Below are 22,962 nucleotides of genomic sequence, written 5' to 3'. Positions count from 1 at the left end.
TACCACCCTGGTTAAGAAAGGAAGTGAAATCAGCTATAAAAAATAAAGTACAATATATAACAAATTGAAATAGAGGGAAGTTGATTGTAATGACTATATATTAGCAGTTATGAAATTCAAACAATTGATAACAGAAGCTAAAGGTATCAATGAAAAAGGTATGGACATAAATCAAGAACAAAGGAATTCCTAGAAATAACAGAGGTTCTTTACTAGACAGATATGGTAATAATTCTGCAGAAAAAGCAGAAGGGTTGAATAATTGTTGTGCATTTGGAAAGAAGCTATATGATGTAGCCACATATTAGAGGGATAATGAAATACTTTTTATTCCAACAATAACTAGACAAGTTGTTATAAAGTAACTCCTAACATTAAATATTTTTAAATCTGCAGGATCAGATAACTGGCACCCATGAGATTTAAAAGAATTAGTTGGCAAAATCTCTGAACTATTGATGCTGCTTTTTAAAATATCTTGGAATACTAGGGGAAAATTAATGTTGTGCCAATATTTTAAAAGGATAAACAGGATGACGTATGTCACTATAGGCCAGTTAGCTTGACATCAATCCTGGACAAAACCATGGAATATGGAGTCATGGACAAACTGAGACTGGAAATAAGCCATGATTTTTAACAGTGAGAGTAATTAGCCATTGTTACAATTTACCAACATTTTTATCTATGATCTGGAAAACATAAAATCATTGATAAAGTTTGAAGATTACATCAAAATTGGGGGAATAGTAAATAACGAAGAGGACAGGTCTCTGATACAGAGCAACTTGAATTGCCTGGCAAGCTGGGCGCAAGCAAACAATATGCCTTTTAATATGGCTAAATGTATATATCTAGGAAAAAAGAGTGCAGGCCATACTTACGTGGCCAAGGACTCTATCCTGGGAGCAAATGACTCTGAAAAGATCTGGTGGACAAGCAGCTGAATATGAGCTCCCAGTGCAATATTGTGACCGAAAGGGCTAATATGATTCTTGGATGCATAAACAAGGGATTCTCAAGTAGGAGCAGATAGGTGATTTTACCTCTTGTATTTGGCACTAGTGCAATCTCTGCTGGAATATTGTGCCCAGTTCTGGACCTCTGATGACAGAAACTCGGAGTGGAAGACAGGAGTGGATCACTCCATAATTGCCCTGTTCTTTACACTCCCCTGAAGCTTACATACAGGCCACCATGGGAAATATGATACTTGGCAAGATGGACCATGATCTGACCTAGTATGGTGGCTCTTATGCTTCAGCATGATCCAGTGGTTGGAAGCTGAAGCTAAAGAAATTCAGACAGGAAATAAGGTGTACATTTTTAACAGTCAGGGAGAGTAATTAACCATTGGAACAACTTACCAAGGATCATGATGGCTTCTCCATCACTGGCAATTTTTAAACCAAGATGGGATGTTTTTCTAACAGGTCTGATCTAGGAATTATTTTGGTGAGTTTTGTGGCATGTATTATACAGGAGGTCAGACTAGAGGATCACAGTGGTCCCTTCTGGCTTTGAAATCTGTGAATCTATGAAAAAAGATGTTGCCAAATTGGAAAGGGTTTGGAGACGAGTTACAAGAATGATTCGTTGTCTGGAAAACCTGCCTTACAATGAGTAACTGAAGAAGTTCAGTCTATTCAATGTGTCCTAGATAAGTTTAAGGGATTGCTTGATGATGATCTACAAATACTTAAATGGGAAAGGCATTTCTAACTGCAGATAACTCTTTAATCTAGAGGATAAAGATAGCGTAATGTCTGGAAACCAAGCTAGAAATAAGGTACAAATTTTTAACAGTGAGTAGATTACGTCCTTAGGAGAGCTGTTTCAATGCTTAGTGGATTCTCTATCACTCAAAGTCAGTAAATCAAAACTAGGTGTCTTTTTTTCTGAAACATATGATGGTGTGCATCCAGCAGTCCTGAGCTTCATGCAGGCATCCCAGGCCTGTGCCATGTAGGAGATCAGACTTGATTATCATTAATGGACCCTTTTGGCCTTAAAAGGTATGAATCTTAAGAGAGAGTGCTATTTCCCCCACTCTGTCTGCCTGCTGAATCTCTCCACCTGCTTACAGAGACAGTTAATGCAATGTAAATATGTAATTATCTGTATCTCACAGCTTTCATTCAATTTTTCCATGTCATCACATGAAGGTAAGTTTCACTCTATCCACCAAGGAATTGTAATCAGTTTTGCAATGAGATGTGACAAATGTCTCATGAAAAACTGCAACACACACAAGTGGTACCAATCCTGTTTTTGAATCTCATCGGAAAGACAGCACCTCCACTGGGCAAGGGTTCAGCACTCATTCAGAGCCAAGCGTGCTACCTGCAGTACTATTGATAACACTTCCCGCAACACCTAGCTGCCCCATCCAAGGCCTGAGCTGGCCCAATGCTACTTAGCTGTCAGAGGTGATGGATTTACAGCATCAGGTTGTATAGCTGCAAATATTTCTTCACTGGTCGAGCAGTATATAACAGGCCAGCGAAGGCAGTTTAGACATAATGGGGAAGAAACTGTGATTTGCACTATTGTGTTGAAAACCTGGATTGGGAGCAGGCACCACTCAGAGTAGGGGAGATATAAAGACTCACACAAATTACATTTTAACAGGTAGGAGGGATATATTATAATTCACTTAAATATATTGTCAGGTTTAAAATCATTGTTAAAGAAAACCCAAAGGCTGTATGTGTTACCAATGTTTCTTTATATTATTCAAATGGAAAGAATGTTTTCACCAGCTCAACTCCTGTGCCACCCTAGGCCCTGCCCCCACTCCACCCCTTCCCCCAAGTCCTCGCCTCTGACCTGCCTCTTCCTGCCTCCGTTCTGCCCCCGTCCTGCCTCTTCCTGCCCGGTTGTGCCCCCTTCCCTGAGTGTGCCCCATCCCCGCTCCTCTCCCTTCCCTCCAGCACCTCTTGCACAGCATGGAACAGCTGATCCCAGTGGCTGGGAGGCACTGGAAGGGAGGGGGAAGAGTTAATCAGCAGGGCCACCGGCAGGCAGGAGGCATTGGGGTTGGAGAGAGGGAGGAGCTGGCAGCTAGTGGGTACTAAGCACCCACTAAATTTTTCATTGGATGCTCCAGGACTTAACGGTTTTCACCATGAATCTCTTTTTATTAACATTTCTGTATAATCTCTGAAACCAGACTCTAGAGAGAGACGAGGTCGGTGAGGAAATATCTTTTATTGGACCAACTTTTGTTGGTGAGAGAGACAAGCTTTTGAGCTCCACAGAGAGCTCTTCTTCAGGTCTGGGAAAGGTACCCAGAGTATCACAGCTAAATACAAGGGGGAACAGATCGTTAAGCATAAGGAGTTAACACATATTGCAAGAAACAATTCTAAATGAAGTGGGTAATTGCTGCAGTCATAGGACTATATGCCAACCTCTTCATGCACCACCTGGAGGAAGAATTTCTAGAAAAATGCTTCATGAAATCAGTGATTTACCTGAGATACATCAACAATTATTTTCACTGTCTCCACAGATGACCAAAACTCCCTCCTAGAATGCCCCCCCCAACTTCAAGAACCACTAGCCAAACATCAGACTCTCTCTAAAACACTCCCACACCTGTGTCATGTTCCTGAAAAACACCATCAGCTTCAACACTGTCCCAGAGCTTGATATAAGGAAACCCATGAATCACCACACTTACCTCCACAGATTCAGCATCCACCCCAAACACACCAAGAAATTGGTTATGTATAGCCAGGCCCTCAGATACCACAGGATATGCTCTGAGGAGAATATTCAGGATGCACACCTTAACACACTTAAACCACTTTCACCAAATAAGGACTCTTCACCAGAGAAGTAGATCGCTTCATGGAATGAGCCACCCTAATTCCCTGAGAGAATATGCTTCAATACAGAACAAAAAACAACACCCCACTGACCCCACACCTCTAGTTGTCATCTGCTAACCCCCACTCAGACCCATGCATGGCATCATCAAACCATTACAACCCATACTTGATGGGGACCACATCCTGAAAAAAATATTTCCTGTCTTCCATCTTCTGGCCTTCCAGCCCCCAGCCCCCAAACTTGCCAAGCTCCTTATCAGAAGCAAACTCCGCAAAGACCAGGATACACCAACTGGAAGTGGCACCAGACCCTGCCAGAACAACAGATTCAAAACCTAAAGCCATATCTCTACTGCTATGATAATCAGTAACCCCTGCAACACACCCTTCAAGAACCATGGGTCCTACACATGCCTATCACAAACATGGTGTCCCTCATCCAGTGCATGAAATGCCCCAACCACAATTATGTGGATGAAATCAGACAATCGCTACGCTTTCAAATGTACTTGCATCATAATAAAATTGTAAAAGACAAAAACATCCAATCACCCATGGACGAACAGTTTCACAAAGTGATCACTTTGTATCTGACCTCTCAGTCCGTGTCCTCAAAGGAAACCTGCACAACACCTTTAAATGATGAGCCTGGGACTTAGAAGATTATGGATGGAAGGGACCTCAGGAGGTCATCTAGTCCAACCCCCTGCTCAAAGCAGGACCAACCCACAGACAGATTTTTGCCCTGATCCCTAAATGGACCCCTCAAGGATTGAACTCACAACCCTGGGTTTAGCAGGCCAATGCTGACTTACTACAGTGTAACTAAGTCATTCAGCGGTGTGAAAAATCCCACACTCCAGAGTAGCATAGTTATAATGACCCTAACCCTGCTCCTCCATGTAGACAGGACTGTATCAGCGGGAGAACTTCTCTCACCGACATAGCTACCACCCCTCACAAAGGTGGAGTTATTAAGCTGACGGGAGAGGTCTCTCCCATCAGCTTAGAGAGTCTTCATCAGATGTACTACAGGGATCCAACTGCATTGGTGCAGCTGCGCCTATGTGAAATTTCTAGTGTAGACCTGCCCTAACTCTCCTTTGTCCTATGACTGCAGATGTGTTAATTTCCTACTTGATTTTGAATGGTTTCTTGCAACGTGTTAACTCCTTATGCTTAACAAATTGTTCCACCTTTTATTGAGCTGTGACACTCTGATTACCCTTCCCACACCTGAAGAAAAGCTCTGTAGAGCTAAAAAGCTTGTCTCTTTCACTGACAGAAGTTATTCCAGTAAAAGATATTACCTCACCCACCTTGTCTCTCTCATATCCTGGGACCAACATAACTATAATAACACTGCAAACTGGATCTTAGTCAGTTTCTCTTGGCTTATTGCACTTCTCTTATGTGCATGATGCTTCAGTGTTTGGGTTTCAAACAGTCCATAGGGAATTTTAAAATGCAAACAAAAAATGTGTTGCATTGATTTTTTGGGGTTTTTTTTTTTTTTTAAATATTTAATGAGAACAGTTAGACTTTTTTTATAATTTTCCATCAGAATCTGTTAGGCATAAATCTTCTTCTAATAGATTATCTCAGTATCTGAATTAGACGTATGGAGTTAGTCCGTGCTAACTACTCCACTCTGTAGGAGAGACACTTCTCGTTTCCTTTTAATTTTTTTTTCAGTTTGCTTCCCTGTCTCCCAAAAACTGCACTGAGTCCAAAGCATTTCAGTGGGGGCTAAACGCATGTCATTATTCCTCCCCCAAATGTTCCTGCTAATGGTATTTACGTGCTGGCACCGATGTGGATGTGTTCAGACAGAGCAAAATATAGAGCTGCTACAGGCAAGTTTGGGATGAAAGCAGATAAACTGACTGAAGGGCTGGGAAGGGGAATGGTAGAGAGGGAACTCAGCAAGAGGTTTGTTGTTGTTATGGCCTGTCTTAAAAAAAAAAAAAAAAAAAAAACGCAAGCAAAGTTTTTCATTTCAAATAAAGTATCATAAGCATTGCTTTGTACCATAGATCTCTTTTTAGCTTCTCATTTCAGCTCAATATTAGCTGATGGCAGTGAATAGATCTGATCATAGTGCAGGTAGCTGCCATCCCAACTTCTGGCAAGCCAGCCTACCGCTAACTTTTCTTTTTCAATGTGGCTCTCTACTTTGGGAGAGGGGGGGAAAACTCTCACATCCCAGAGGAATTAAAATTGTTGGGACCTGATCTAAAGTGATCGAAGTAGATGGAAAGATTGTGTGTCTCAGCAGCCTGGGGAAATGGAACCCAGAGCAGAGAGGGCAAGTCCTGCTTAAAATGGGATCAGGAATAATGTGTGTGCTCGATTCAAACAAGCAGTGTCTAGAGCTTTGCAAGCAATGGTGTCTGCATGCAGTTCAGAAGCTGGCTGGCCATTCTGCATGCGGTTCAAAAGCTGGCTGGCCATTTGGAAGGAGCTGCAGCTGGAGTTGGTTGGAGACTGCACTTGGGAATGAGTTAGAGCTGGACGGAGCTTGTAAATAATGGACTTTCTCACTGGGCTGACATGATCCATTTTCTCATTATGTGCTTCTTATCCAGTTAAAGTCACTGGGCCAGATCCTCAGCTGGTGCAAACTATCATAGCTCTATTTAAGTCAGTGGCGCTAAGGATCTGATTCTAGCCCCTTGTGGTTCGCTGAACTGGCATAATCGGCTTGTTGGATTTGAGGAGACATTATTTTTGTTCTGTTTGTACAGGGCCTTGCACACTGGGGTCCTGATCCATGGCTGGGGCCTAGATGCTACCCCAGCACAGATAATTAATAATAGTATAATGTTGTGGGTTGGAACATACCTCATTTAACCTGCTGGGTGTGGCTGCCACCCCTCATTTAAGATATTTGTAAGAGACACTAAAGCAGCTCCCACCTAAAACAAAGGCATATGCGAGTCTGCCCAGGAATTAGAACTATGTGGGCTGAGGGCTTTGCTGAGCATTGTTTGTGGGTGAGGATATGTGTGGGAGGGCAGAAGTAGAAGAGAGAGAGACAGCACCATAGAAGGAGCAAGAAGACAGCAAGAGAAGGCTGCTAATGTGGTTCTGAGAGAAAGCTAAGAGAGCTTTTTAGGCAGAGTGCTGGCTGAAAAGGGAGGCTTGGAACAGCAAGCAAGGAAACTGTCTCCTGCTATTTGATTCCTGCCGTGTTCAGGCAAACAGAACTTTATGTATAATCTTTGTAAAGAAACATGATTGCATCAAAGGCAATACCTGGCTCTATCACCAGTTTGTCCCCCTAACTGGAACAACCCATGACACCCTGTATTTAGCTAATGGCTCAGGTCAAAGGGAATAACAGGAACAAACCCCAGGTGGGGAGGTTTAGTTTAAACATCACTACCTAGTATTTCCCTTCAGTTCCTGAAATTAAAACGAGTGGGTGGATTTTCTTCTGTTCACCAAATACTGACACCTAGCAAATATGGAGAAAGGAAATGCCGGTGGGTCAGGAAATTTCCTTAGCAAACAAATCCCAAGAGTCTGGGGGGTCTTTATGACCACCCAGTGCTGCTGAGATTTCCCATCATTAGGAGCATTAGGTCTTGTCATGAGCTCAAAGGATACTGTACGATATTACTGCCTGGCATTTTCCATTTTTCCTGCGCTGTGCGTGGGGCTTTGGGAGCACTCAACGAGTATGTCACCGACCAGACACTTTGAATCTCGCTCATTATCTATTGCTGAAAAACACTTCTAATGCTCCCATACACACTTGTGAACTCCAAGAATCGCCTTTCCCCAGTGCTGCAATTAACTCGTGATAAATAGCACCATTGCCACTAATGTTGCACTGCAGCCCGGTCTGAAAAAACTCAACTTCTGCTTTTAAGCAAATTCCTATAGTGTTAGAGGGGGCATAGGGAGTGCTGGTTACGTGATGAAATCAGCTGAGCCAGAGGCCAACGTTTGCCAGGAAATAGTGGCTGTCAGGGCAAGCAGTCACTTTAAATCAATCCGCTAGTCAAAGGAACTTCCCACAGACACAGTGGGGATGGGATGCACATATTCAGGGAACCAGCTTTGCTTCCAGAATAGGTGGGTGTCTGCTATTTCTGGTCTAATCCACCAGGCCTGATGGCTATGGGGCTAGTGAGTTAAACAGCCAGTCTCTTCAGCTGGAGACCTGGATTCAAAGCCAATTTACAGCAGACGCATGAGTCAGAGCTTTCAGAAATGAAAAGGAACCTTCACAGATTGCCTATTTAAAATCCCTGCTTCCAGGTTCGAGATATCTAGTGACTGTGCCATAGCAAGCTACCTTATACGACACTTCGTGTCACTGGCTGACTGACCTTAACATGAGTTACTTCTGCAACCTCCTTTTATCCTCTTAACTTCAGCACCTTGCTCCTTAGTTTAACTCCAGTGTCCCCTATGACAATGATCCTCCTCTACCTTGGTGGGTCCTGTACTTATTGGCAGATTTGCTCACCTCAGTGATCTTCCCCACAGTCTGGGTCAACTCCTCCTGTGTCTGATCAGGAGTTAGGAGGTTTGGGGGGAACCCGGGCCCACCCTCTACTGGTTCCAGCCCAGGGCCCTGTGGATCGCAGCTGTCTAGAGTGCCTCCTGTAACAGCTGCATGACAGCTACAACTCCCTGGGCTACTTCCCCATGGCCTCCTCCAAACACCTGCTTTATCCTCACCACAGGACCTTCCTCCTGGTGTCTGATAATGCTTGTACTCCTGAGTCGTCCAGCAGCACATCCTCCCTCTCTCACTCTCAGCTCCTTGCGCCTCTTGCTCCCAGCTCCTCACACGCGCACCACAAACTGAAATGAGCTCCTCTTTAAACCCAGGTGCCCTGATTAGCCTGCCTTGATTGGCTGCAGGCAGGGCTGGAGCAAGGAAGTTTCATGCCCTAGGCGAAACTTCCACTTTGTGCCCTCCCCACAGCCCTGCGGCAGCTCCCCGCCCCCACTCCACCCTGAGGCGCCCCCACCCCTGCGGCAGCTCCCTCCCTGCCCTGAGGATCCCCCCGCTCCGGAGCCGTGCAGCACCTCCCCACCCCAACTCACGTCTGCTCCGCGTCCTCCCCAAGCACACAGCCCTGCTCTAATTCTCCTCTCAGATTTGCAGCGCCAAACAGCTGATTGGTGCTGCAAGCCTGGGAGGCAGAAGAAGTGGAGCAGCGACCGTGCACTCAGGGAGGAACCGCTGTGTAAAAAAAAAAAAAAAAAAAAAAAAAGTTGGGGGCACCGCTTTTTGGCGCCCCCGAATCTTGGTGCCCTGGGCAACTGCCTAGTTTGCCTTAATGGTAGCACCAGCCCTGCCTGCAGGTGTTCTAATCAGCCTGTCTGCCTTAATTGGTTCTAGCAGATTCCTGATTATTCTCGTGCAGCTCCTGTTCTGGTCACTCGGAACAGAAAACTACTCGTCCAGTGACCAGTATATTTGCCCTCTACCAGACTCCTGTACCACACTGGTCTGCGTCTGTCACACCCCTAAGAATAGTTTCTTCTGTATTGAGCCGCTTTTAGGAGTGCGCTGGTACCTTGCTGCCTTTTCAGGTAGTTTTTAGGTTAAACAAACTAGTTCCTTCCATCTCTCCTAGTAGAGACTCAAGACTCATTTTGGTTGCTCTTCTTTGGACCGTCTCTTTTTTGATATTTTTTTTTTAAACCATGGCAAATTCCAACATTTTGACATTTCATGTCCTGTGAAACAAATTTTTTTTTTTGTGGGGGGACGGAGAAACTTGTTTGGAGTCAATCAAAACATTTTGTTTCAATAAAATCTAATCCACAAGGGGTCCAGGACCATGGCCCGAGGCTCCTAGGCTGATTTTGACATTTTTAAAAGTGTATAATATACAAGTGCCAGAACAGCTGAGTGGGTGGTGGATCTGGGCTCAGTCCGCCTGGTGCAGACCCACAGCTAATTGTTACTGTCTTCAAGAAGGTGGAAATCAGGCTGGGGATCATCCCTCATTAGGCTGTTTTGGGGGGGAGGGGTGATGCATATATCACCTTAGACATAAGAAGTTCACATGAGACAGACACAAAATAGGCTCCCACCAGCTTCCCACTTCTGCCTAGTCAGCAAGCAGAATTTGGCTCTGATCACATATTAAGGGGAATGCGCTGGCTTTGCTGCCCAGGTTACTGTGTGTTAGAGACAACATCGTCCTAGTGCCTTGCCCTTACCACAGCCCTCTGGGGAAGAATCTGAAAGATCTCTTGGCCTTTCTGCTTCGTGAACCTGCAGAAAGCAAGTAGAGGCTGTGCTGTTTGTAGCACAGAGCCCGGAAGATCTGCGGCAGCATCTGCCACCACCTTCATTTGTCTCAGTGATTGGAAATTTGAAGGGTGTGGCAGTAGGACTGATTCTGATTTTAGAGAAGAGGAGCACATGGTTAGGTATGTTGCAGAATCAGAAACCGCATGCAGATACATGACAGCTCTTGGGTAGCTTGTATAAATCAGATCTTGTAGGTGCAATCTGTCACCGGGCAGTACTGCAGGCAAATAAAGAGCAGCTCTCTCTGGCTACCCTGAGAAATCAGCCACCGCGGATGTGGACAGATCAGGTGCATGCATGGTCACAAAGACTCACTCCTGAACACCGCTGCCTGCACTGGGACTTGGAAGCAGGGACACGTTCAGGAAGAGGCAGCCTGAGACTCCAACTCCTGGAATCAAGTGATGACATCTGAATTCCAGTATTAATTAAAAAAATTGTTTCTAGCCCTGACGGTTAGTAAGAAGAGCTTGAAACTTGGGCCTGAGTCTGCAGAGAGCCTGAGATAATTGCTCTGAGAGACAGAACTGCCCCGGTAATCTCAAAGGATTATTTGTTCTGAAATCCACTGCTCTTGGGACCCCTGCTGATCCCCATCTAGTCGAGGAGTGGGGTTACCGTTGAAAATATGGCCCCAGCTGTCTATATCCCTTTTGAAAGAGGGACTTGGGCTCTGAAATCATTTAGTGGCTAGCTCCACTTGGCCAGCCCACCAGTTCCGCAAAGCTTCTTTTCATTTCTCTCCACCTCCCCCATTTGAGGAACACCTCAACCCTCTCCAAAAACCCATCCCATTGATTTTTGAAGCATCCCTAAAGGGTCATCGACTTTGGGTTAGACTAGGAAAATCTTCCCAAGTGTTCACTCTCTGATGCTCAGGGGCAGTCTTCAAAAGCAGGGCTCTCAGCAATATTGCTTGAGGTATATCAAACCCCTTCCTCCCCCACACCCCAGTGATATTCATAGTCTGACTCTTCAGATCAGAGTCTGTTTGAGTTCCCCAGTGCAGAGCTGGTCAGGAAAATTTTCACATCAGGAATTGTGATGAAAAGTCAGAATCTCACATTTTCCCACCTGTCAAACCTCCAATTTTTTTAATAATTCAGCTCATTTAAAACATTTAATTTAAATTTAGATTTTAAAAAAAATTACCATAAATTTCTAACCAAAAAGTGTTTCTGAAGTGGAATTTTTCATTCTGAAAATGTCTACACGAGTTGTGTGAACAATTTCAAAACTTCTTTTCTCCAGACAATTTTTCAAGATGACCAAGTGGTTATCAAAACTGGCCCTTGCAGTGAATGGCTTCGGTTTGGACAAATTGTTTTTTTTCAATCAGAAAATATCATTTTGCTGAAAAATTCCTGCCAGCTCTACTAAAGTGTACGATACCATGTGCAACATGTTCTCTGGCTCTCAACGCACTCACCCCCCGTCCACCTCCCCATACTGGAGTGTGACAGACCACCATGGTTTGTCTTCATCGCTGTGGCAAGCTGGATATTTTTAGTAAATGGTGGTGCTACCTTGGTGCTGCAATAGTTCTAATCTGTCTGCTGTTCCCTGTGTATGTCCACTTTCTATCAGCCTTTATCTCCCCAGCTATCACACTGAAAAAACTTCTAAGCATATTGCATGCAGCCTTTAGTGCATCCCAGTGCCAACCAGCCCTTTGAAATGGGATCAGGAGATGATTATTGTGGGCATGCAGATAAGAGACAGTTCATTTCCTACCTCTGCGTGCTGGCCGGGGCTGAGCTGCCGTTTGCACTGGTAACACTTCAGACAAAGGGGATGATAGTCTTTGCCTAGAGAACGCTTCCTCTCAGCTGTTAAGAGAAGAAAGAGGTATGAATAATTATACTCCAAGCACCTCATTAATAGTGGAACATATGTGAAATGGGTCTTTGATCTGTGGAATTACTTGCCAAGGAAGAGGGAAGAATGGGACTCTTTTTCTCAAAGCTGGGGTAGAATCTTTAATACAGGGACAATTTGCCTTTTTTCTGTGAGTTGGTTTCAACAGCACTGCTGTGGCTCTGCCTTTTTGAAGTTCACTCTTTCTAAACCTTACAGGTTGGAAATTTCATGCCTAACCAGGACGAAAATTGCCTTTCTTCTTCGCTTCAGTCAAGTGTAGGGTATGGGAGGGTTGTGGGTTTTTGTTTTGTTTTTGTTTTTTTCCCGTCTTTGGCAGGATTTCTGTCCCAGGTCACATATTGTTTAGTGTAGATGCTTTCTTGGTTTGTGTTTTGAGCTAAGAATAAAAAGGCACACAGGGAGACACATCGTGCAGTCAACTTGGTACCTAGTTGTCATCTTATTATTTAGAATTTTACTCTGAGGCAATTATCTATTCAATCTTGTGTCATAATACTGCTAAAGGGAGAGGGCAGTACTTATTAGCTCCCCAGGCAGAATATGATCAAACTCAGAGATAACACTTGACAGCTCAGGATCAGGCTGAATGCATGCCTTGATGCAAACATTCTTGTGGGAGTGGATCAAGACAATCGGGACAACCCCATAGCCACATACTTCATTTCAGGAAACATACAAACGCATTTTATTTATCTTCCCTGTGGAGCTGTCAGACAATTATTGGGCATTTATTTCCCTGGTATATTTTCCCTGTAGAGGGGCTTTGATCCTGGTACATTATAGTCATCTGTATAAGGCCACAGGGATACTAGCCAATAATAATAATTAATATCTTACATTTGTAATACACCTTTTTATCCCTGTGTATCTCACTGGACTATGTAAACTGTATTTCTCCCCATTTCTGAAGTTCTTCCCACTCCAGAAATTTAGCCAGCTCTGGGGTGGAATACAGTATCTGTTTAACAGCACACAACAACCTTACACAATGGTTACAGGAAGAAGACTGAAATGGCAGCGGGAAATTAGATGGGCAGAATATCTGAGTTGGGTTTAAATCGAGACACCAGGGTAAACATCTCTACCCCTGTGTAAAGGGCAATAAGAGCTTTACTCATCACAAGCACTGAGGGTTTCCCTTTAAGAGATCGCTCAGTGAGTGGTTTCTCTAGCAACGCAATGGGGAGCTAGTTCAGTTCTGATCCAGTCCCCGATTCTGCACTTGACAGCACTTTCTGCATAGTCAGTTTCTCCTGGTGTGTACTGTATGTGTGTGTTTCGCACACCAAGCGGGGGAATGTGATTCTAAACCCACAAACGTTACCAGGGAACTCAAGGGCAAGACTTAGAACAACGTTTACATCTTTTTTAAAAAAATGGCTGGATTTCAAGTTACCGATGTCCCTTTAATGTCACAGGATAGATTCTGCCCTCTCTAACAGAGCAATACTAGTGACTCCAGTGAAGTCCAGGAGGAAAATTGCAGCTTCAGATCCAAATTCCCTTTAACTCTGGAAAAGGCTGGACTCTGATCCAAACCCCAGGGCTCAGGCATGTTGGGCCGAAGCTGGAATCTGGATGAGACCAGACTGACAGCTTGAATTTGGTGAAATGTGGGTTCTAGATCTGAACCTGTCGACAAGGACCCATATCCAGCCAAAACCTGAAGTAACTCTGTTTCAGGGCAGCTGGGTGCTAGGTTGAGCGCTGGCTAGGGAGATTTATGGACCAACACAGAGGGGCAGAATTTCTGTGGGGCAGTAAGAATGCCCCAGCACATCCCATTCCTCTGGCATGTCCTCCCCACTTTCCTCCAGCATGCCCCTGCCCAACCCAGGATCACCCCGTGCAGCAGGGCTCCTGCGGAGGCCGCACAGTGCTGGTAATGATGAACTGGGCCCCTGGAGTTTAACTGAGCCAGGTAGGGCTTGGAATTATTCAGAAGCTCACAAGTGTAGGGGCTAGCCTGGAGGCCTAAGGCCCAGATGAAGTTTGGCACCAGCCATTTAAGAGTAGAACCTGCAACAGGGCTGCAGCCAGATGACAACAGAGGCCACGAGTTGTGCCCAGTCATGACATTGATCCCATTGGCAGTCCCTGTAAGCTCTTTCTTGGATGGTGCTGAATTAAGCCTGGGATGGGTCACATGCAAACCCTGCATTTTCTAGCCTGACCAGTTTTTATTTGATTCCCATTGGATTGGCCCATTGGGAAGGGAGAAGGAACAATCTCCACTCACTTTGCCCTTCTCCATTGGTGACATAAGCACTGCGGTGATGTGTCAACTCAACAGGATTGGTGCAGATCGGGGCTTAGCAAGAGGGCCACCGCCTGTGTGTCTCTCCCTTCAATCCCTGGGCAATCCCCAGGTGAGTTCCACCAGCTGGGACTCTGGATCTAGGTTCCCACAGCACAGCTGATTTCAGTCATTCTGGCTCTCGCATTTCCTGAGCTCTGGCATTGGAGGTGGCTGTGACAGGCGCAGAAAGCCGCCCCTACCAACAGGGGAAGGGCAGTATTCCTAACCTTGCAGATTTGCCTGTGACAGCCACATGGTCAGTAGCGGGTATACCCATTCTGGAGCACTTCTGATTTCCCTTGTAGTAATATCCCATGGTCACCTTCGTAATAGCCTGCAGTCACCCATACCTATCGTACCATAATTAAACATGGCATGGGTTCCAATCCCCACTTTAACTGCTGCCCATTAAAACAGAAGCTACAGGATTCATCAATTGCTTGGTTAAGAAAGGACTGTGCATTGTAAGTCACTGCAAGCCGACAACCCCACTCTACCAGCAGTGGCTATCTTTGGAGAGGGATGGCCAGGGACATACATATTTGAATTAGTGTACTACCAACAAAGGGAAGTGGTATTGGCTAATGGGTAGCATGCCGGGCTGGGACTCAGCAGATCAGGCTTCTATTCCAGCTAACCTTTGACAAGTTGCATCACTCCTCTGTGCCTCAGTTTCCTCATCTGTATAATGGGGATAATGATACTACTTTTGTAAAGTGCTTTGAGATCTCCTGATGAAAAGTGTAATAAAGATCTCGGTAGTAATAATATTAATTAGCACAGACCTCTCTGGAAACAGGCAGATTCTGAGCAGCCATTTCTAGCACAGTACAAATGCACACATGACCTAGGGGGAAGGGAAAGGAGCCCCCTCCCCACTTTGTGTAGTGCTGGTTGAAGCAGCTTTCATGAATCAGATTGTACATCTCGGGCTGGTTGGCAGAAGAGATCCTAAAGCAGGATTTTTAGATGCATCCCACAAGGGACGAGCAAGATGAGATGGCCCTTCAGACTCCTCTTTATTTTAAACATTCATATTGTGACTAATGCATGTCATCCCTTTGGCCGTTGAATCCCGTTTACTGGCCTGAATTCTCCATTTGCTGACTTTACTGTCACATCAGACTTTTTCAGAGCAAAGGAACAGAATCCTGTCACTCTGCAGCACAAGGGCACGCTGCTGGAAGGCAAAGCCTTGCCTGACGCAAACCCCAGGAGAAAAGAGGTGCATGCATTATTATGCCATAATAATATGCTCGACAAACATCCAGCAGGTCAGATGCCCTCAACTGTTGTCTCTGCTGCTATTGCCGGCCAAAGAGGTGGAAGAGCATTTGGCCAAATGTGAAATAAACAGATGTTTCCTGACAAAATGTTTAAAAATTAATCAGTATTTCAGTGGGATGGCCATTAAAGCCAAGCTGTCATGGAGGTTAAGGGCTTCAAGAGTACAGACCAGACCTCCCCTGCTCCTTTCTTGGGACTATGCAGTGGAATTTCAGTGGGTCTTTTCATTCCCCGTCCCCACACTTCCCCCACATAAAGTGCATACATTCTTGCCCCAAAGCAAGAGAAAAAATTCAAGCCTGCCTACCAAGATCCAATTAACTTCACAAGGGTGTCTCCTCCTGGGCAGCCACTGAACTCTCCTGTAATGACACCAGGCAAAAGTAGTCACTTGGTAAACCTCGCCAAGTCATTTTGGTTAGGTTCCATTGTGCACAGCTGTGATTATGCAATTGTCTGTGAGTGATTACAGTGAAACTACTGGTGCAAACTATAGAAGCATCAGTTTTTACTACAGTGGATCAGGTCCAGGGTGGATAAAAATCAATGATTTAAAAATATATGGATATTTATTTAAATTGGATTTTTTTGATAAAATGCTTTTTGAGGAAAAAATCTATCTAAAGATCGTTTTAATTAAGTTATATTGTAGCTCAAAGATATCTCATCATTGAATAGGGATTATAAATTCTAATTCTATAGTATGAGACAATATAGTCATGTAATGTTTAAGAAAAGTTTTGGAAATGAGTTTCAATAGTTTATGGATTAGGGACCCAATTTTATTGGATTCCAGGGGCTTCTGTATAGATTATTTAGATTTATCTTTCTATGTACCCAATGGGACTCAGTGCTGAGTCTAGAAGATACCATCAGAAATGCTTAGTTTTGCAGATCTCACTGTGGATTTGTCTCCAGAGATAATATGCTTGTTAACAGCAAAAATGTTTTTAACTAAATAAATAATATATTGAGGTGAGACATAACAGACCTCAATCCTATTGTCCCTCTGCAAATTTGTGTACCCAGAGTCAATCCCTTACCTCTCTCTAAAAGTGCAAAGTTTCAAGAAGTTCAATGAATAGAAGATTGTTGGGGGTGGACTAGATCTGGACAAGGAGGAGAAGTCTGGAGATACATGTGAGAAGGGAGGGACAGACGGTAGAAACAAAAGTGAAACTGTTTGAGCAGCATATTCCAGAAGTCTTGCTGTCTTCCTGAGTGTAGCCGTCATTGATCTGAGATCTACCATAGTATTTTCTCACTAGAAGAGAGAACCTATAATGGCAGCAGGCCATAAAAGAGACCCAGCCTGGGAATATTTTAATGAAATTCCTCCACCTATGGGTGAGACAGGCAAGCATGCAGAATGCAAACAGTGCAACAAAGAAATTCAAGGCTTGGTTGCCCAAATGAAACAACCTCATGAGAAATGTCCCTTCTCAGGAAGAAGCTGCATTGTAGATGATGAAGGAACATGGCTGAACATGCAGGATCTTTAGGTTAGTAAACTTTGTTATTTCATACTTCTTTCTTAAGGACGGCCTGTCTTCCTTCTAGACTATTCTTAAATTCTCATGTCTGAGCAAAAAATATAGTTGTTACTATGGTACTAGCGTTTTAGATGCAGTGATGATAAAAAATAAGCAGCTGAAATAGGCAGATCTTCCTTTTACAATTTCACCTTTAAAGTAGTACTGAGTGTCAGTGAATGCAATGAGTAATACTAAATGAGCAGTATGGTAATAATAATTAAATAACTGTGTTGACTTACTTTGTTTAGGGGAAACCATCCTCGACATACAGGATTCTGAAGACTATCTACCTTCAAGATCACCATCATTTTCTATCGTTTCAGAGTTACCTGCCAGTGATAGTGTTTCAATCACATCATGGATGTCACATGTGACAAAAAGAGGAAAAAACCCTCCATGGTCCAGAAACAGCCATAGATAAGTTTGTGATAACAACCAGCAGATTACAAAAAGAGGTAATTGATGAAAAAATTGCCTAGTTGTTTATGCAACAAACTCTCCTTTTCGTATGATTGAGAACCCCCACTTCATTAACATGGTTCAATCATTAAGACCAGGATACAGTCCACCCAACAGAGCAGATGTCGCAGGCAAATTGCTGGATAAAGTGTATGAAAGAGAAATTGAGCAGTGTGCAAAAGGTCTGGAAGGTGAAATTGTTAACTTGTGTCTTGATGGGTGGAGTAATGTCCACAACGATCTTGTTGTATGTGTTTGTGTGACAACAGAAGAAGGGAATGTCTTCCTTACAGAAAGAGTTGATACATCAGGAAATGCCCACACAGTAGAATACTTACAAGTAGCAGTAAAAGCTATAACAAACTGAAAAAGAAATTCAAATGTCTAGTATGCAGCTTGGTCACAGACAATGCTGCAAATGTGTCCAAGATGAGAAGAAATTATGTAGGAGAGAGTGAAGAGTCCCAAGCTAATAACATACGGTTGCAGTGCTCATTTGATGCACCTCCTAGCCAAACTTCAGTGTTCCAGAAATAAAGGCTAGCGTTGTTGAAATTGCAAAATACACCCATAAGAACCACCTGGCAGCAGCTGCTCTGAAAAAAGTGGGAGGATCCAAGCTAACTCTCCCCCAAGACATGCGATGGAACTCGGTAGTGGACTGTTTTTTAGCACTATATCAAGAACTTGCCTAATCTGATGACAGTTTGTGAACAAAATTGTGAACAAATAGATGGCACTTTCACAGCCAAAGTTCTCAACATTGGGCTTAAGAGAAATGTTGAACCATGCTGAGTCCCCTGAAGCCTATTTCTGTAGCCTTGAACAAAATGCAGGGAACTACCTGTTTTATTGCTGATGCTGTTTAGATTTGGAAGGAACTGAGTCAGATCTTAAAAAGAGAAATATGCGATGACAGAGTTAAATTACAAGCATTAAAAAAATGAATGGGACAAGCACTATCTCCAGCTCATTTTCTTGCAGATATTCTCAATACTCAGTACCAGAGTCAAACCTTTACTGCTGAAGAGGAGGAGTTGGCTATGACATAGACATCCAGCAACCATCCCTCCACAGTGCCAACTATCATAAACTTCAGAGCTAAGGGTGAACCGTTCAAGAAATATATGTTTGCTGATGATGTTTTAAAGAAAGTCACACCAGTGAACTGGTGGAAGTCACGTAAGCACTTGGATTCAGAGACTGTTGAAGTGATCATCTCGCTTTTAACAGCAGTAGCTTCTTCTGCCGGTGTAGAAAGAACACTTTCTGCCTTTGGACTAATTCATTCCAAATTGAGAAATCGTTTGGAACCTGAAAAAGCAGGAAAGCTTGTTTTTCTTTTCCGGATTATGAACAAACAGGAAAACGAAAGTGAAGATGACTGAGTTATCTGCAGAAGTCAATATTTAAAGTTTTTTTCATGTTGACCTGGCTGACACAGTTGATTTGATTTGGGAGGTTTTTTTTTAAATATTTCATTTAACTATTTTAGTTAAAAACAATTTTAACAAAAACAACCTGATTTTAAAAAACTTGAATGTCTTAACTAAATTCAAAAATTCATGTGCTTGTTTTTGTAAAAATATGTTTGCTGTTGAAGGAGAAAAATCCAGAATACGTAAAGGTGGTGTTTTATTTAACTAAAACAATTTAAATGTCTGTCTGGTGGTGATCTCCTAATATAGAATGACAAGAAAATCCTCCAAATATTAATGATTATCCTGTTGAATTGGAGATAGTTCACCTCCCAGTGACTTCATAAATATCTGCTTCAATTACCTTTGGTAAATTAAATAACCAAACAATCATTGATTTTCTGATATAGCTATAAAACTAATCTGAAAAGTTTTCAGAATAAATCACTTTAATATATAGTGTGTACCTTCTAAAAATGAAACTTATATCTATCTCTGAGTTGTTGTGAAGAATATGTATTAAAGTTATAACAACCAATAAGAATGCACTTTTATGTAGAAATCCATGATTAAATCAAGTCTTTCTGACTAGTGATTTAAATCGTGTATCAGTTTTGATTTAAATCAAATCCACCCTGATCACGTCATTGGTGGAATGGTGCACTGAGAGGAGGAGTGGTCCCCTAGGAGTTGATAGTCCTGGGTTCACTACTCTGGCACAGACTTCCTGGGTAACCTTGGGCAAGTTACTTGGCCTTTTGTGTGTTGTGTTTCCTCATGTATAAAACCAGGATAATAAGATTTCTTGCTCTCACTGGGATGTTGGGAAGATAACTATATTAAAGATTGTGAAGCGCTTTGAGATCCACTGATGAAAAGCATCATATAAGAGCTAGGTGTTGTTAGTTTAATAGAATGAGTGAGCAATACGTGATGCTTTGGAGAAAGGTGGAAAAAGCCCCAGTTCAAGTGCATCTAGTCACTGGTTCAATAGTATAGGGGAATTTGGGGAAATTCCTTCCTTGGGGACCCAGTTCAGCCAGGTGTTTAAGCGCATCCCTAACTTCAGTCGCATGACTTCAGTGGGCCTGCTCACATGCTTAAATATCTGTTTGAATTGGCGCCTGGCAGCTGCCTGTAGCAAACACATTAAGCATATGATTCAATTAGCCAGATCATAAGATAGCAAGCCATTAGACCAGGCTGAACAATGCTGAAATTTCAATTAAATATTTCACTGAAACTTTGATGAGAAAATAGGAAAAAATTCTCACTATATTTCCGGCCCATTTTTCAACTGTCCTTAATAACTGTAAATATCGCTGATCCTGGAATTATCCATCCCTTTTAAAAGCCCACGACTTATTTGACAGAGTTGAGTGAATAAGTGACTCTAAATAATTTTGTCGTCTTTATTTCTGGGTACGTATTTTCTGTGAACGGATCATGAAATGCTCCCAAATGTCTTCAGTAAATAATTCTCAGTCTGCAGATTGTTCGCAATAAACTACTCACCAGTGTTTTGGTTAGTTATGTAAGCGACGTGGCATTGTTTCCATCCCCTGATTTGACAGCACATTTAGCTAATAACACAATGTGAAGGGGGAATTTTCATTGAATTCACCGTCTCAGTTTTGCTCTCAATGAGTGTTTGAGCAGCCAAGCTTCACATTCCATTTTCACCAGCATTCTCACTCGCTGAGCTCAAATGCACATGTGTTAATGGAAAGGGAACATAAAAGGGTCATGAACACATGAAAGCCACATGTGATTTGGAATGCCAATAAAGATGTGTGGCACCTCCCCCTCTATTCCCCCCACCCTCCGATATTTGCTTAGCTCTAGTGTTTGACTCCATTATCCATTGCACCGTATAGTATTTGAGAGGAACAATATCAGAATTTTACAGCTTAATGCACCTCCTGACAGCTGTGAAACAAACTGCTCTGAGTTCTTCATTCCTCTGCCATTTGAGTCACTTGCCATCTCCTCAGCTTCGAGCAATTTATGGGACGGCCTAACTGTGGAAAAGCCAGTCAAAGCACAGAGCACGGGGAAGACTGACTATATAAGGCATTCAGAATCGGGTACATTGCTTCCGACCTTCTATCTAGTTACGTTCTTGGGCCGTTTTCATCTACAGAGCAATGTGACTATAATAACCTTCTTGTTTCACACACCTCTATTAGAACCTTCTGGTCTGCACTGATGTCCCATGATGATCCCATTTCTTGAGATCAGACTTGGCCTCTCCTTTTTTATGCACAATGGTAAAAATGCCAGAAAGAGGGATTCTAGCAATGAACAAGGATCTCGATGAGAATAAGGAAACCAGCATTATCCCTAAAGCTTCTGTGTCTCTCTGCAGCCCTGTAGAAATTCTTCCCCAAAGCCTGCAATAGCTTCCTGCAATAGACTTAAAGAAACAGTTCCCGTATCCTCACAGGAACCAAAATAATTACCAGGCAAATAGATTTCTCATACAGTTACTACTGTCCACACATCCAGTGGCTCATAATTGTACCTTGCATACTGCTTGTGAAGCTTAGCAGGACACCATGAAAATTAGGTCATTTCTCAGCCCTTTAAGAAGACAGATTATTTGCTGCTAATTGAGGCACATAGTAAAAACCATCTTGAGAATCTATATTTGCCTCCACAGGTTTAAGCAGAACTAGCTGGAAAGATTATTTTGCTGAAAACGACTTTTTGACCACATTTATTTATTCACTCATTTATTGTTTTGGTGGAAATTGTTTGTTTTGGTTAAACATTTCAGGTGTTTCAATGAAAAACTGGAATCCAAAACCTGAACATTTGTCAGCAAAATATTTCTGGTTTTGATTTGGATTTCAGTGAAGATTTTCCATTTTTGGTTTTGAAAAATTAAAAAGTGTTTCATGAAAACGCTGAATGTTTGTTGCTTTTGGGTGTTGGTTTTTCTTTTAGAAAAAATGAAATTTGGGTGGTAGTGGGAGAGAATGGACATTTTCTCTACATTTTGTGCAAAAACGAAATGGCATTTTCCATCCAGGTCAAGTTGTAACATTCTGTAGTGAGATTTGTTAACAGTGGCAGCTTCATGTTCTAAAACAGCCTAATTTAAATGAGCTGTCAATGAAAGTGCCCCTCACCCTCCATTTTCCAGAGACCAATTTCTTGCTAGGCAGAGCTGCTTTTTAAACACTCTGCCTCCATGGTTCCCCCCAACCTGTATATAACCATATTCCAGATTGACCCACGGCAGCCTTTCTGCTTGCTGGCTGAAATGTTCACTCCAGGGTAGGGTTAAAGCTTGGGGCTGTTAACTTCAGTGAGGCTAGACTGTGGACTATCTGAACCTGTATACACAGGAGAAAGTGACTGTCTAGAATAACTATTCCGCTCTAGCTAGTCCAGAATAAGTCCCATGTGGACGCTTTATTCTGTAAAAAAGTGACTGTGGAGACAAAGTAATTATTCTGGAATAGCACCTCTGATTCTGGAACAGAGCGCCCATATGAAGGAGTTACTGCAAAATCAGTAAATTTTTATCAGAACAGCTATGACAGAATGGTGAATCTGGAATAGCCATGCACTTTACGCACCATGCAAGTTTTGGTATTTGTAGACTACACAAATAGTCCCCTTTGGGGTTTATTTGCAAGATCTGACATGAGATCAAGCCATGCAGCATTGCTTCAGCTTCTACTTTACTTGCTTTGTAATCACCAGTGCATGGCCGAGCGGGCTGAATCTAGTGGGCAAAGTTATTTTGGTAGGATCAGGAACTGACAAGTGGAAGAAGATGGAAAGTGAAGGTATGAGTATATGCTGATATGTACATTCTAGAAACTGCAACATGAGCATCTCTCAGCTGGGCAGCCGTGAGATGGGGAGATCCATTTTCTTCCTTTAGAAAATTCAGAATGATTATTCCCCCTCTAGGAGCACTAATGAACCCTCCCTGCATGTTGCA

At 43.0% G+C, this 22,962-nt stretch overlaps 1 protein-coding gene across 1 annotated transcript in view; it reads right to left on the bottom strand.

Moving 5' to 3' along the window:
• LOC116820084 (cysteine-rich protein 1-like) overlaps positions 1-22,962 on the bottom strand; it is a 57,586-nt gene that overhangs the window by 11,104 nt on the left and 23,520 nt on the right. The window contains exon 2 of the mRNA XM_032772312.2: positions 11,860-11,954. Coding sequence (XP_032628203.1) covers positions 11,860-11,954 — 95 coding nt within the window. The remainder of the gene's footprint in view (positions 1-11,859; positions 11,955-22,962) is intronic.

Source organism: Chelonoidis abingdonii, chromosome 6 (genome assembly GCF_003597395.2).
Source record: "Chelonoidis abingdonii isolate Lonesome George chromosome 6, CheloAbing_2.0, whole genome shotgun sequence".
Lineage (NCBI taxonomy): Eukaryota > Metazoa > Chordata > Testudines > Testudinidae > Chelonoidis > Chelonoidis abingdonii.
Note: the sequence above shows the minus strand (reverse complement) of the source record. Positions and strands in the feature narration are given on the sequence as shown.